General features: G+C 48.4%; 1 protein-coding gene across 1 annotated transcript in view; it reads right to left on the bottom strand.

Annotated features, from left to right (window-relative positions):
- Positions 1–15,767, bottom strand: part of ADAM12 (ADAM metallopeptidase domain 12) — a 338,285-nt gene that overhangs the window by 53,702 nt on the left and 268,816 nt on the right. The window contains exon 12 of the mRNA XM_040624298.1: positions 898–1,075. Coding sequence (XP_040480232.1) covers positions 898–1,075 — 178 coding nt within the window. The remainder of the gene's footprint in view (positions 1–897; positions 1,076–15,767) is intronic.

Here is a 15,767-nt window from a genome sequence, read left to right as displayed (position 1 = left end):
TGCTCTTCCGAAGCCCTCGCCAAGCCTATCTCTGCATCCAGCTAAGCCCGCCTTGAACCGTCTGCCATTCCAGCTGACATCAGCTCTCGCGGAGGGAATCCCACATGCAGACGGCTTGCTAGACAAACTGCTTGCTTTGATTTATTCTAAACACAACCTCCTCCAAGCTTCCAGGAGGCATTTGTTTTTACCAGGAGATCTCACAGCATCCTGTCTTTCTCTTCCCTTCTCAAGATCATCCAGAGATTAAAAAGTGGCTTTTATAAATTTTAGGTTGATTAACTTTATCTTGGGTCCTACGGAAAGAAGAAATTTTCCTAACATGGGCTGGGAAACAGGGTTAAGTAAGCCCTTTGCTGGATAAAAATGTTCCCTGCTTTTGCTTATTGCTTCTGAAAGCTAATGAGTGCGGAGGCAGAAGCCCGGAGCCTCGAGTTGTGCATACAGACGAGGCTCAGCATCGAGCAGAATTGCAACGCGGGCGGGAGCTCTCAGTTCAGAATGTATGTTGCTTATTCAAATTCCCCTCTGGTCGCTCGCCTCACAAAGAGAAAGAAACGATGCTTATTAGCCATCTGAAGCTAGCATTCCGAAGCTTTCTTCTCTGTTAAACTCCAAGCTAAATGCTTTTTTATTGTTCTTGTCCTCATCTCACCTCACCTACACCTGTCCTTCAATACAGAAGATCCTTTGTTGTTTCAAACCAGTGCTACAACTTATCTGTGCCATCGTTACAGCTCAGGGGGGCCACCCTGGCTCGTGCCGCTATTCGAGGTGGCCGTTTAGGACTTTCCATCTGAGTTTCTAGCACTTCCATCCTGCTGCGTCATTCTTGCAAGTGCAGGTTCCTTTGCCAGCCGTGGACGTGAGGCAACGGTCCTGGGACGTGTCTCTTACCTCAGGCTCCCCACAGTCGCACTCCTCTCCTTGTTCCACGTAGCCGTTCCCGCACTTCTGGCCCCCGAAAGACTGCTTCACTTCCGGCAGGTTAAAGAGGCACATCCCCACACCTTTCTCCAGACTGATCTCCAGGTCCTTCTTGCTACAGCTGCTGAACACCATGGGGAATGGGAACCTGTGGGGGAGAGCTGGCATAGTCAGTTGTCCAGGCACAGGATGGGCAGGTTCATGGCACCTGCTGATGACACCTGCCACGTGTCCGCTGTTCGTCCCCGTGAACAAAGGCTTAACTACCTCGCACAGAACGAGGCACGTTCAGCTACCTCCCGAGATCCATTCCCGTACGTGCCCACCCTACTGAGGAGGAGCTCTATCAGAGAGGAAGTGACCTTGACAGTTTTCAAATCAACATTTTTAGCCAGAATGTCATTATGGACAATTATTAATGGTTCTGTATGAAATGATACAATGAAAAATGAATTCTTGGGACCTGCAGCTTCCAGTCTGAACGCATACCGATGTCTGTACTGGAAAGTACAAAGAAGATACAAGTACAAATGACTGTGTTTATCAGTTCCACTGTGCCACGGACGCAACCCCACTGTAGGTCAGGGCCGGCTGATACTGGCCTGCGGGTCTACGAAGGGCGAATCCCTGCTTCCCAAAGCATAGCTGTGAGAAAATGGAGGCGGCCAGAAATGCAGGTCCTGCTCTTGCCTCGCAATCCCAGGGCTACAAAGGGATGTAGCAAAGCTGGCCAACTGCCCTGCAAAGTTCATGCTCCCCCTTCCATGGTCTAGAGGGGCTGTCCCGTTCCCTCACTCCAGGGTGGGTTCTATGACTAATTCTTGGCAATGGGACATGAGCAGAGGTGAAGTGACATGGAGCGCTTCTGGCTGAAGGTAGTTAAGTGAGTGGTCTTCTTCAGGTCCTTTCTTTCCCCGCTGCCAGCTGAGCTCAGGGTATTCCAATGTCCTAGGAGGTGAAGGAGCCAGACACGGCACCTGGTCCTGACTCAGTGCTGGGAGGGAAGTCACCTGCAGCTTAGAGCTCTGGGCTGTCATATGCAAGGAAAACACCTCTACTACGGTAAGCCACTGAAAATTAGGGGCTTGTTTCCTACAGCAGCTGTTACCCAACACAAGTAGAGTATCTTGCTCTCTCTTCTCCTATCTTGAGGCAGCAATGATCATAAGGGACAAGCATGCCAGAAACCCAGAAGGTTTTACTACCGAGGGAACAGGGACCTGCTGACCAGTAAAGCCTAAACACCTTCTTTCCATGCGGACATTGAGGATGAGATTTTAACTGGACCCTGATCAACTGGCCAAACCAATGCAAGCAGCTCCATCTTCCTGAAGACGGCAGACTGGCTACCATTTGATACAGTTTGGCAATATTTCGGGATCAGGATAATTTACTCGTAATAAACAGGTAACACTGTCTTATCCCCCACAAGTGTTTTCTACCAATCTCAGGTTATTAACTCTGGAGTAGAATTCTAATCTATAAATAAATTGGTATGTGCAAATCTTGCTCTTGGATGGAAAGGCAGTAATTAACCAGGACTTATTTATAGTGCTGTCACAAAGTTCCTTTGGAGATCTTAACTTTCCTCGGCAGGCAGATTGATTATTCTTGATATCAAAATGGTGCTGAATAGCTTCAAATGATGATCACAAGAAAAGTCTAATTTTATCAATTTAGAAGTGCTTTGTATTGAAAAGACAGTGGTACATTACTCAGGGAATTGAGAGTAGTTCTTCACTTTGCAAAGAAATAAGTTTCATCAAGGCAAGGATCAGACTTTCTTCGATGTTCAGAGTCCTAGGACACGTACATATGTCAGGGCCGGATCCAGGAGACCAAACATCATTCCCATGTGCTATGCAACCAGGTGTTGTGATGAATTCTTATCAGTTCATTCTGGAAAGGAACTGATTTCTAGACTGTTTTAACAGTTCATTAGGAAAGATACTAGGATCACCTGTAAATCCCAGGAAGGATTTAGAGCAAGAGTAACAGTGATTGAGAAAAGCCCAGGGAGGGAGTGGTATGAATCACCGTTTCACAAGGGGGGCAGAGAATGTCCACTAATGTCCAGAGGCTAGAGGGCGAAGGCCAGGTCCAGTCCCAGCTCACACAAGTCCTCCTATCTCAATTGTCTTGCAAAATAACAAATAGCTATTGGGCTTTGGGGAGATGACGTTAAAGAAAAGGGATAGATAGTAATAAGGTGAATGAGATCAGTTTAAATCCAGGATTTAAACTTCAGAGTGTTTGGGAGAGGAGAAGAGATCCTTGTTGGCAAAACCACATCTGCGTGTCTGAGCTAGATGCTGTCAGAAGTAGAGTCATCTGTGTAATAATAAATTTCTATTTCTCTTAGAAATAGGGGGATGAACAAAACATAGAAAAATCCTGACTGTCATGGAGCTTGTATTCCAGTGGGGCAGGAAGGTAATGCGTAAGGGGGGCTAGTAAATGTGCTAGAAAGGAATGTCAAAGAGAAAAATAAAACAGGCAAGAAGGAGAGGTTGTGTGCGGGAAGAACAGAATTTTTAGGAAGGCTGGTAGGGAAAGACATCACCAGGGGTGGGGGTGGCATTTGAAGCTCTCGCCAGAAGGGTGTGAGGGACCAAGCTGTGGGCACATCTAGAGGGGGAACGCTCCAGGCACAGGGGAGAGCTGGTGCAAAGATCCGTGGAGAGATGTGATGGGACTAGAGGAATTTGCTCAGTAGACGGCCCCTAGGCCACCTGAGTTCATGCCGACTGCAAGGAGACGACCAGGGAGTATCATTAGGTGGTGGCAGTGGCGGGGGGACTCTGCCCTACATGGACCAGGTACTGATAATGGCTGAAGGCATTTTTCATAAGAACTTCAAATTTTCTTATTTTCTCCCTTTTAAGCAACTTAAAAAAAATTATTTGAGAAAGAGAGAGCTCGCATGCACGCACAGGAGAAAGGGGCTGAGGGAGAGGAAGAAAGAGTCTGAAGCCGACTCCGTGCTGAGCCCTACACGAGGCTCGATCTCACAACCCTGAGATCATGACCTGAGCCGAAACCAACAGTTGGCTGTTCAACCAACTGAGCCCCCCAGGCGCCCCGAGCAAACTATTTTTGAATGACAAGCAAATAGAGAATATCGAAAAATTATATTTAACCCAATAGCCCTTCCTCCAATAAACAGAATTTAGTGAGGTAAAATAATTTCATATCTGCAAAGGGAATTTGAAAGGCGCCAAATATTAGATTCCTCTAATACGATACAATCCTCATCGACACATATTTGAAAATGTTTGACATCCACATAACCACTGGTGGCACAATGCCTAGTGAACAGGTGAGGTCTTGGCTTATGGAGTCAAAGAACAGTTCATTCACCTTGATGAAAACTTGCCAACGGACCACGAACAAGGTATAGAAGCTACTGCCCGGGACGGTGTCAGAAATCCGTGGACAGGACCTGCCAGCCCAGTGATTATTAAGATGACTATTTCTTCAGTTCAGTCACCAGGGAGATGCTTGGCATGGCCAAGCTCATCACCCCACTTCCTAGGTGCCAACTCTGCCTCTGAGCTTTGGATGACAGCAGAATTAAACCTTTTGGGTAGTATGTTCACTACTCTTTCATGGAATCACTTACCCACTTATTTACTCAAGAAGGAATCTTCAAGAGTCTATTATATTCAAAGCTCTGAGGCAGATCCCAAATATGGCTGGAGCCCTTCCCACTGTCCCTTGTAGGACCTTTGCCAAGGGAACTACCATACACACCCATGCCCCACACCGCCTCTCCATCCATAGAAACAAAAGATGGACATATATTTACATATATATAAATGTACCATGCATGTTTAGCCATATAACATAGAATTTATATAAAAAATAAAATTATATATAATTATAGTGCATATAATTATGTTTAGTTAGTATATACATATATATATTTTAAAATAACTATGTATTGAGAAACTTCTTTAAGCTGGGTGGCATGGTAGGTGCTTTCTCATAGTAATATTTTTTTAAATACATTTTTGCTTTTAGACTTAAAATTTCAAAGCAATCCAGCGAGACAGGTATTACCATTCTCATTTTGCCAATAAGAAGAAGGATTGGTTTAAGAGTTTGCAGTTAGGGGATGGCAGACGCTGGATTTGATTCCAAGTTCAGTTATTTAAAAACCCCCTTTTCTTCACGACTAAGGTCAGTGCACACCGCTTTACCTGTAGGAAACTGCCAGAACGCGGACAGTGATCAATAAACCCTCGACGTACTGATATAAACAGGAAGGACACATTCTCCCGTTGCCCCACATACGCCTGGATCAGCGGTTCTCAAAGTGCGGCCCCTGCATCAGCATCACGTGGCAAGCTACTCCACATGCCAATGCCCAGGCCCCACCCAGGCCTACTGAGTTAGAGAAACTCAGAGGTGGGGCCCAGCAACCTGTGTTTTAATAAGCCCTCCAGGTGATTTTTTTAAAAATGGAGGTACAATTCACATAACATAAAGTCCACCTTTTAGAAGTATGCAATGTGGTAGCGGTTAGAACATTCATAATGTTGTGCCACTGTCCCCACTAGTAATTCCAGAACGTTTGTTTTCCCTACCCCGCAAGCAAACCCCACACCCATTAAGCAGTCACTCCTCATCCCTCCTCCCCGCAGCCCCTGTCAACCACTAACCTGCTTTCTGTCTCTGGATTTGCCTGTTCCGGGCATTTCATAGAAATGCCATCGTGCATTAGGTGACCTTTTATGTCTGGCTTTTTTCACTTAGCGTAATGTTTTCAAGGTTCATCCACGCTGTGACACTATTTATCAGAATTAAGCTTTAGGAACAACTGACCTAGATTTAAAATTCAGAGGTCATGAAGGTCATAGGGATAAACCATACCTACTTAGGTCAGAAAGTAAGAAATACAATCTAGGCGCATCAAAGGTCACCTTTCATGCACTCAAATTAGAAATAGTTCTGTTTTACGCTGTGGTTCCATTTTCTAAGGAAAAAAGCCCAATGCACAGCATTTTGAAAACATGATGTGATTTTTAGGCAGGTGCTAAAAATTCCCTGAGTATCTGTCTTTCAAAGCCACATTCAAATTATGAATAAATCTTCAAATATCTTTCAGTGATACACCAGAATGACCAACTAATCATCACACTACACGCTAATTAAGGTACCACGGAAGTTTCTGGTCGCAAAACACAGGGTTTCTGTTCTGAAGCAAGTTCCTTCCTCTTGCTTCCAACTCCATTGTGTGGAAATTCTGCCTTCCTTTAGTTGGCACTGTTCCTGCCTCAAGGTAGACTCTGTTCCCTGTAGCAATGATGAAAAGAACCCTGCCTTGGGCCACATAGTTGCCCATAACATGGGAGATCTTCTGCAGCCCAGGGTCAGTAGTTTAGAAAGACAAGACTCAGTCCCTTCTAGAGCTCTCAGGAAGCTCATCACAATGTGCTTTTTAACCCTTCTCGTAGTAAATTATCCCAAACAGGTCAGGACAGCCGCTCATTGAACTGACAGATGGCAATGAAAGACTGGTGCGAAGCAGTAAAATGGCAGCAGTATCTAGAAAAGAAGCCATTCTGCAACATACTCGCTTTCAAATGATTCTACCTAGGACCCAGAAAAAGTGCTGCTTTCCGCTCACGGGCAGACGCCACGCCGGAGTGACTGGCTCCTGCCCAGACGTGACCCCTTCTGTTACATACATCCGCTTCTGCCTCTAGTTTTTAACTACCAAGGACATGTGGGGGCAAATTTACCATGCAGAGTGCAAGGTCAGAAATAAAACGTGGACAAAACAGCTGGGTGACACGGGGGAAAAAAAAAAAAAAAGCAAAACACAAAACCCACTTTTCGAAAGAGGAACGCCACTTACGGCTTCTCACTGTAAAAGCAGCCCCGGATTAATATTTTAGCCGTCACAAAGCTGCCAAGTAAAACATTATTAGGGGTTACTTTTACTTTGACAAATCTGCAGTCAGAAAATTCTTTGCTTGCAGGCACCTATCGTGCACTTCCCGGCTATATTCTTGGGGTGAACCACACTAAGCCAATTTATCAGCCCAGACAGAAGTCAGGAGTGATCTGCCTTGTAAAAGCTCTCCGGGTATTATCTGGAGACAGTGACCTTTCTTGTTGGAAGCGAGGCAGCCGGGGAAAGCAGGTGTGACCAGGCTGGATGCAGGGTGCCTGTAGGTGACCGTGCGCCAGGTTTCCCGAGACGCCCTCGCCTCTAATAAATGTGTGTTGGGTCCCAGAGTCTGGGTTCCCGGCTCCGAGTTCTGGGGGTGACATCAGTCTGTGTGCTGACTGTGGGAAAGACACGGAAGTGACCCGAGGAAGGAGGGGAAGTGGCCTGCGCAGCTGCTGAGAGCACCTTGGGGCTGACACAAACGTGTGACAGGAAAAGCCAGCGTTGCAGGAAGCCGGGGTGGATGGGAAGCCTTCCAGATTAGCTTAAAACGATCGGAAAAGAAAAACCACCACCACCACTGCCTCGCTTCTCCCACAGCTGATAAATGATTAAGGCATAGCTAGTTTTAGAAAATATGTTTCCGACTTCTGCTTCCCACTGATTTCTTTTGCAGACTCAAGTGGAGTTTTATTTCCTCCTGACGGCAGAAGTGACAGATTCAGCAGGCCTGGAGGGGGGAGGGGAGCTCTTTACCTGCACGAGTTGCACGGAGCAGGTGGAAAAGGGGAAGACGGTGTCTGAGCACCCCATCTATCAAAACTAAAGCCACGTTTTAAAACCGAGCCTCAGTTTTCACATCTACAGAATGGGATAACAACGACTACCTCACATGCCATGGGTCAGGATCAGTGAGCCTCCGACAAAAATGGGGCGAGTCTCCGGTGAATTTCCAAGCACCGTGAGATGCCGGCTGCCGGTATTTATAAGAAGCAGCTGTGTATTTCTTTTTAGAGTTGCTGCTTTGGCTACTTCCAATTACTGACCGCGAGTGCCTCGTACATTCAAGGCCTTAAAAACATTTCGATAGGATGCGGGATTTATCATAATTGTGGCCCCAACGTAGCAATTTTTAAACTTGAAACTGTAAAACCACAAGTCCATGTCGGCTTGAGAGGAAGATGATCTAGGAGGCCAAGGGACCACCAGGCAGCTAAGAGCGATCCCTCAGTTGAACACGCATACGGTGTGAAAGGAGCAGAAAGCTCCAGAATGGAAGGGCCCGGGTTTCTCTCGCTCCACCGGAACAGGGACTTGGAAGCAGAAACAACCAACCCACACAACCAAAAACGCATTTGGGCGCCTCTTACCTGCCACGCAGACGCGTTGTCAGCAGACCCCGGCAGCTCTTTCCCAGTCCTTCCCAAAGTTTGGGTCACGTGAGCACCCTCCCCGTCGGCCTCCAGCCCCATCCTCCACAGCTGAGGCCAGGCCCGGAGCTCAGGGTGGAGCGTGACCCCGAACCCAGCACACCTGGCCCCCGTGCTCCGAGAACACCACCTCATGACTCACTCTATCATTCGCTCCACAACTCGCCCCAACACCTTTTTCAAAAACAACTCCTTAGTTTACAGTTCGGAGCAGCTTCTACGTGTCCCTCCTCCCTCCAGGAGCACAAACTCCACGTGATCGTCATCTTCTTTTCCTGGTGGAGCCGGAAGCCAGTTTAGAGTGAGAGGGTACAGGATGTCACCGTTGGGATGGACCTTATGTGGTCAAGATTCCAACCAACCACTCTAGGGCCATCTTCAAAAAAATCTTTAGGTTTCCCACAGCCGGGCCCAGGACTGAACACTCTCAACCAGCATCGCGGAATGGAGGTGCAAGCAGGAAGGCGGGGCTGTTGGGACCGGCCTGGTCTCCGGCACCTGGCACGGTGGAGGTGCCGCTCGAGGAGGCCGTCCCCCGGCAGGTGCTTCTTGCCCGCACGTCAGGGAAAATGGGCATAGATATTAACAGCAGTTAGCATTGGTCAGCGAGCCCCTGCTGTGGGCCAGGAGCTGCGGGGCCCTTCTCACTCACCCATACTGCCGTGAGTCAGATTACATCGTCCCTATTTTGCAGGTGGGGATCCTGAGGCTCCAAGAGGTTATGTATCTCGGCACAGTTATCTCAGGTCTCAAACAGCTCTCTGACCTGAAGTCCCATGTTCTGCGCCTGCAGCCACGTTGCTTCCACGGCAGTCAGGAGGCCTCTTGGAGCAGCTTCCAGAAGTTACTCCCAGGGCGGGGGCCTCAGGGCAGTCCCAGGCATGACCTGGCACAGACGACTGAGCCGGGAGAATCAGCATCCGTGAATGGGCAGCTGTCCAGATGCCTGGGCTCCTGGGAGTCAGGTAGAGGCAGGGCAAACCCCGAGACCACGCACGTTACCCCAAGCATACCTTCAAATAGCTCTCTGAATATCTCTGGTTTTATGGGAAACAAAGGCCGTGTCTTGGGATTTATCCAGCACACCTGAGGTCAAGCCCGGGCCAGAATGCACGCACCTGGGGGAGGTTGTGAGCCTGTTCCGGCCCCAAGCAGTTGAGGGCGGAGGAAGGGGACTTTCACCTGGAAAGCGGCGTGACTCTGCTGGGAAGTTGGGGGGGGGGTGGGGGTGGTGGCAGAAGTGGACCTGAGTCTGCAGCCTGCCGTGGGGGCACAGGGCACGACCCTGAGAACACTGGTTCACACACCAGAACGAAACGCAGGGTGACCGAAAGGAATTCCTGCTGTCAGCTCCAAGAACGGAAAGTGACTGCATTAGGGCCAAACGCGGACCCAGTGGGCCTACCAGATGGGCCGCAGAAGGCGAAGGGAAGCACCAGGCCAGGAGCAGATGATCAAAAAAACGGCCGCAGTAGGACGTGTCCACTGTTAATAGCAAACACCTGGGATTCAGAATGAAGCCATCTGTGGCACATTATAATTCATGTTTTTACATGTGAACTTTGACCTCTGCTCCTCCTCCCTGGAAACCAATTAAAGCACAAATGTAATTTCCTAGATTTTTTAATAAAGAAAGATACTAACTGAGCTCCGCCGGTCAGTGGAGAGGTACACGGGAGGTCTCTGGATGTTACCAGAAATTAGACCTCTCACTTCAGTGTGCTGACGGCTATTTCCTCTTGAACCCAGGCCTGAAGGGCAGGGGGCTCAAGGGCGCGGGGGCGGCCCATCAGAGGCTGGGTCTTAGATGAGTTTCTCAGCTTCATTATAAGAAAAGGCCCCTGTGTCTGCATGGGGCTCCTCAGGGACCGGGCTCTGGCCGATGCAGACAGATCCAGAGGAGAGTAAGGGACGGTTTGCATGCCCAAGGTAACCCTGTTCTCGCCCCCCTGCCCCAGCAGACAGGCCTGCATAGATTATGCCAGTTGCTTCTGTTGGCTCTGAGAGTCTGTAACAGGGAAAACGCTTTTAATCAAATATGATAGAGGAAGTAGTCATGCTAGATACCTCCAAGCTGCCCACCAGGACTGAAGTTTCCAAGTTCTCGTTCTGTTTTTGTCTCACTGAGCTCCTGACACTGGGGTTGCCATTGGGGTGCTGAAGGGCTCGCCCCTGGCTCCAACCTCCACCCCTGCGCCCAATGATTCGGAACCAAAAGCTCCCCTGCTCAGACACACGTGGGGAGGCACGGAGGAATGGGCCAAGAACCAGAAGCTGTGCGCTGACATCTAGAGTCTGATCCCAATTAGCTATGGGGCCGCTAGGCTCCCCAAACCTCAGTTTTCTCCTCTGTAAAATGGAGGTGATTGTGTTTGCCCTCTTCTCGTAGGCACAATTAAATGAGAAAGGATATATGAAAGTTCTTTGCAGACTGGAGAGTGGTCTATGAAGTCTACAGGGCCTTACCCTTACCACTATTTTTAGATTTTTTATTTTTGAGCCCTTTCCTCCCACTTCAGCTAAATTAAGCAAAGGTTTCAGGAGAAGCCACTTCAGGAAGGATTCTACTTCTTGAAAGCCAATTGCTCCTGTCACCCTGATCTCCAGAGTATGTATGAAAAAAGTGATGGACTCAGCCTCCTATTTACCACCTACTTCCCTGGGATTTCTCGCTTTTATTATAAAAGACAACAGTCTCAGAGTCTTCTCTCCATAGATTTAGTCATTATACAAAAGGTGGCCTCACTCTGCATACATCTGATTGTGCTGCAATCACCATCCATCCATCCATCTGTCCATCCATCATTCCACCCATTATCTACTCATCCACTGACCGATCCTTCCTTTCTTCCAGCCATTGTCTGTCTGTCCATCCTTCCACTCACAATTATCCATTCATCCACTGTTCCTTCCTTCCATCTCTCCATCCATCCGTCATTCCATTCATCATTATCCACTCATCCACCAGCCCAGCCTTCTATCCATCCATCCTTTCATTCAAGTGCTTATTTTCCTATGTGCCAGGCACTGTTTTAGGTGCTGGGGACTCAGCAAGGACAAGACACACAAAATTTCTGACCTAGTGGAGCCTGAAGTGGGTTCTGCTGGATATTGTTGGTTGCAGAGAGGCCTAAAAGTTTACCCTTGACCTCACGCTGGAGCCTCCGTGCCATATGTCCTGGGGAGAGGAAGAAGCCATGGGTGTGTGTATGTGTGTGTGGGAGGGGGAGGGAAGCACTGGCAGAATTTCAGCTATAATGTTTTCACACATGTTCTACCACAAATAAAATGCTGGATTAACGAGCAATGACAGGAAATAATTCTCTGCTGTTGTAACAGGAGTTGAAGGAAGTTTGCAGAACTAAATGGTTTAAAATTGGGGCAGCTTGCCTGCCTCCCAGAAGTCGTCCAGGGACACTGCTCTGTGCCGAGAAGGCTTCAGTCCCCACACGAAACCCCAACACGGCTGGGGCCACGGCCATGTGGAAAACACAGAGGTAGGCTGAATGACACAGCTCCCCACAACTCATCCCTAGCCTTGATGCATCAGCCCGGCTGCAAGGAGCTCCCCGGAAGCCTCCAGCTGGAAGCTGAGCACAGTTTTCTCTGACCATTACCCCAGGACAGATGCTGGTGACTCAGCCTTATGTCCTGGGACTTCCGGTTGGGTAGTTTTGAAAATGCTGGCCGTTCATTTAACTTTCTGAGCTCCAGCTCTTTTCTCTTTAAAACAGGCATCGTCATACCCACCTCACAAGGTTTACTGTTGAACTAGGATATTGGAATGCAATCCTCTTGGGTCAAAGTCAAGTTTTCCTATGGGCATTTCCCCCAAATTGGATATTTAAGAAGTAGGGGCCATGCCGACCCATCTGCCCAGCTTGACCTCTCTGTTTTGTGTCCAGCTTACGAGAGGAGGAGGATTCTACTGTGCCCTTGGCAATGACTTGAGGCAGTACTGAGGCTCTGCGCTAATTGCAGACAAGCTCCCGTATTTTACAGCGAGCCACAGCTAATGACACAGAGAGGGACAAGAACATTCTCCATATTGGTGCGCCCTCTTGAACTCTTTTCAAGAATCTCTCCTGCCAGTTCATTTCCCCCTTATGATAATGTCGGGATGTAGCCAACGAAATTACTCTGGCTGGATAATTAAACTGATTCTGAGCAGCAGTGTTTTAATGTTACTGGAGCTCCTCATTTTGTCCCCTCCTTGAATAAAGATTTCCACTTCCCCCCCTACACTTTGAAGAATGAAGTGAAGCGTTTCTTAAACCTTTCATTAGGAAAAAAAATTAATCACCTTTAAATGAAGAGATAATACGTGAAAATGATCTCCCACAAACGGGTTCTTATAAAATCCCCTTATGATAAACGTATTTCATGATCTCAGTTCCTCAGAGTTCAAAGGGGGCTGAGTTTAAATTATGTGTATTTTTGCTCTGTTCTCCAAGAATGCAAGTTCTACGAAGAGTACTGACTTCCAAATACATCCAATTTCTATCAATTCCCAACCACATCCCAAACTCTGGGGAATCTTTCACTGAAAAGTTCACTTTAGTTCCTTGAAACACATTTTCAGATAGAGGCCTCCTCAAACAGAAATCCAGTTGTCCAGTAATGTGAGCTAGGAATTCTTGGGGAGAGCCTGCCTAACCTCATTCAATTCTTTAGGGTTCAGACTGGACGAATGCCTTCCCTGCCCACCATCCCTTCCAACCTTTTGCTCCTCATTCACAATGAATTATCGTTGTTATTGTTTTTAACTGTGAAATGGTACAACGGTTACGTTTAAAATGGTCTCCTCTTGCAGCGGCATACACTTAGAGGGGAGATGCTATGAAATCCAGGACGTTGTAGAGACTAGATTAGGTGCCCCTGCAGGGAGCCTCATGGCACCAAAAATGTCCCCAGTGTCCTGAGGTTGTACTTTGTAATCAGCACAGTTTACTTGCCTGTCGTCCCACTACAGTATGAGTTCCCAGAAGGTTCCTGCCTTCTGTGTCTGTGCCCGCTCTCTGCTCCCTAGGACCTGGCACACAGGCGCACAGAAAATACTGGCTGAGTCAATGAGTGGTTTTGCGATGCTTGGTTGCCTAACCCGATTTCCTGCAGCGGGCTAGTCCTGAGTCAGAGGCAGGCCTGATGTCTTCTTAGTTTTCATCAGAGAAGGTTGAACCTGGGTGGAGGCCATCCAGACGTGCTCCACGTCCAGACAGCCGTGTAGCAAGTAGGTATGCAATGACTGTTTCCTGAATTGAATTAAATGGAATCGAATGAGCCAATTATACAAACTTTTGAGGACGTAGCATGGCAATGCTTTCTGCTTAAACATGGTTATTTGATCCAGTAGTAGATGTTATTCCTGAACGTCCAACCTCAGCTTAATGTAAATTATTTACACCACTGGAGAGCAAGGGGTCACCCTCATTCGATTTCCTTAGCCTACGCTATCCTGGGCATGCAACATGCTGCTCTCCACTCTCCGTTGGCAGCCACAGAGCATTCTTTGCTCAGGAGCTGTTTGCCAGTCTGGACTAAACAAAACCCAAACAGCTCCAAACCCCTAATCTTAGCATCAGCATGAAAACTATGCAGTAATTCCTTTCAGACACACACACACACACACACACACACACACACACACGGAGTGTGAAAGGGCTCTTCCATGGCTCTTTGAAGTCGAGTCCTTGAAGGACGCTTACTGTAAGAACAGCAGAGTGAAACCCTAAACAGAATAGCACTTTGTACATCAAGTGTGCAAGTCCGGAGAGGCAAGGGTGTGTGTGGGGGGGTGGGACGCGCCGCCTGGCGTGCTGAAGCAGGACCCTTCTCCTTGAATTCCAAATGCCTATTAATCACACGAAAATAAAGCTAGAATTTAGAGTCCATTGCTTTGACTTTTTTTTTTTTTTTTTTTTTTTTTTTTACAAGAAGCACACCCTGCCTTTTTAAAATTGACAAAACCCCCTTAGCTTGGCAAGCTATCCTAACTCAGATGCTGGTGATCTTAGAAGGGAAGAAAGCTTGAAAGGTTAAGTCAGATCAGATTACTGCCCTGCCTAAACCCTCCAAGGACTTCTCACTGTGCCGGGGACAAAACCGCGTTCCTACTTGGTGGACTGGGCTTTGCGTGGTCTGGCTCCTCCCAACCCCCTTTCTCTCCAGTAGCACCAGCACCCTGTGCCTCCAGGCCGCACCCCTATGCTGGCGCAGCCTGGACAAGCCCCTGGCCTCCCATCAGCACAGCCATGTCCCTTCCGCCCAAGCCCCTGGCCTCCCCCATTCCTGCAGGCTCTCCGACCAGCCCCTCCTTTTGGTCTTCACTTAAAGGTCACCTCCAAGAGAGCTCCTCCCTAAAGCCCTAATTAAGGTGGTGCCCCTCGCCCATCGTCTTTCCTTTCCATCCTCTTCCTCTGTGTCCTTCAAAGCACTCCTCTTTAACCTGCGATTTTCAAAGTACTGTTTTTCAAGTCTGTCTTCCCCCAGAAAGTGCAAGTTCCCGGAGGCAAGAAGAATGTCTGTCCTGTTCCTGGCTGTCACCCTGACATCTATGAGAGCACGTGAGATCTTGCGGCAGCTGGGTTAGCGTGTGTCCCAGACTCTGGTGCATTCCCCCCCACCCCATGGAGATTCCTTTCCACCAGCTCTAACAGAAAATTTCTCGCAAAAAATAAAGGAAGCCCCGAGAGTACTTTTTGAATGCCAATACTGCTTTTTTTCGGGTCCACTCTGGGAAGTGACATTTATAATTATGCTGAATATCCTTTTCCAAACGTGTTCAAACTATTCACATTTTTCTTACTCCCATAAATGTGGCACGCTTCGTCCTCAACCCTTTCAGCCCACATGCTCCACGCAGCTCATTAACGAGTGGACTCACGGAGGCTAAACTCCCGCACCAATCCCCAGATACCGCTTTTGCTAAAGAGCGATTTCCAAGGCAGGTCTTGGTGTGAACTATGCGAAGACGCAAAACACGCTCTCACGCGCTCCGGGCCTTGCGGTAACTAACGGTACGACCTGTAGGGAGCGCCCTCCGACCGTTCCTGCCGCTGACGTCACGACGCCGCGTTTAAGCGGGAGCGCACGCTGGCACGTTCTCCCCAGGTTTTGAGTCCCGTTTGTCAATGACCGGCAGGTGGTGAATGTCGCGGAGTTAGGAGTATGGAAAGTCTTGAAAAAGAGAACACAAGGCATACTACGGGCTGTGCTTTCCCCCTTGCCACCATTCGCAATTTTGGTTCTTTTTGACTCGGGGAGACCTGAATATCATGAAAGCAGTCACGATTCACCTCTTTGGGAGTCCCCTTTGAGGCCAGGCTTGAGTAACCCTTTGCACGTCTGCGGCTCGTTCCCGCATCAGGAGTGCGGAGGGAGTCAGGAGGGAGGCTGGCGTTGGGCCGACGGCCAGCCTACTACGAGCCGTTCACGCAGAGGCTGTGGGCGCGTTGCTCGGTGACTGTTTCGTGGCGCTTGAGGTGCTTTCCAGCAACTCCGAGCAGGGATTC

The sequence above is a fragment of the Ursus maritimus genome, unplaced genomic scaffold, assembly GCF_017311325.1.
Source record: "Ursus maritimus isolate PB19 unplaced genomic scaffold, ASM1731132v1 scaffold_7, whole genome shotgun sequence".
Taxonomy (NCBI): domain Eukaryota; kingdom Metazoa; phylum Chordata; class Mammalia; order Carnivora; family Ursidae; genus Ursus; species Ursus maritimus.
The sequence above is the reverse complement of the archived record's forward strand: the minus strand, read 5'-3'. Positions and strand labels throughout refer to the sequence as shown.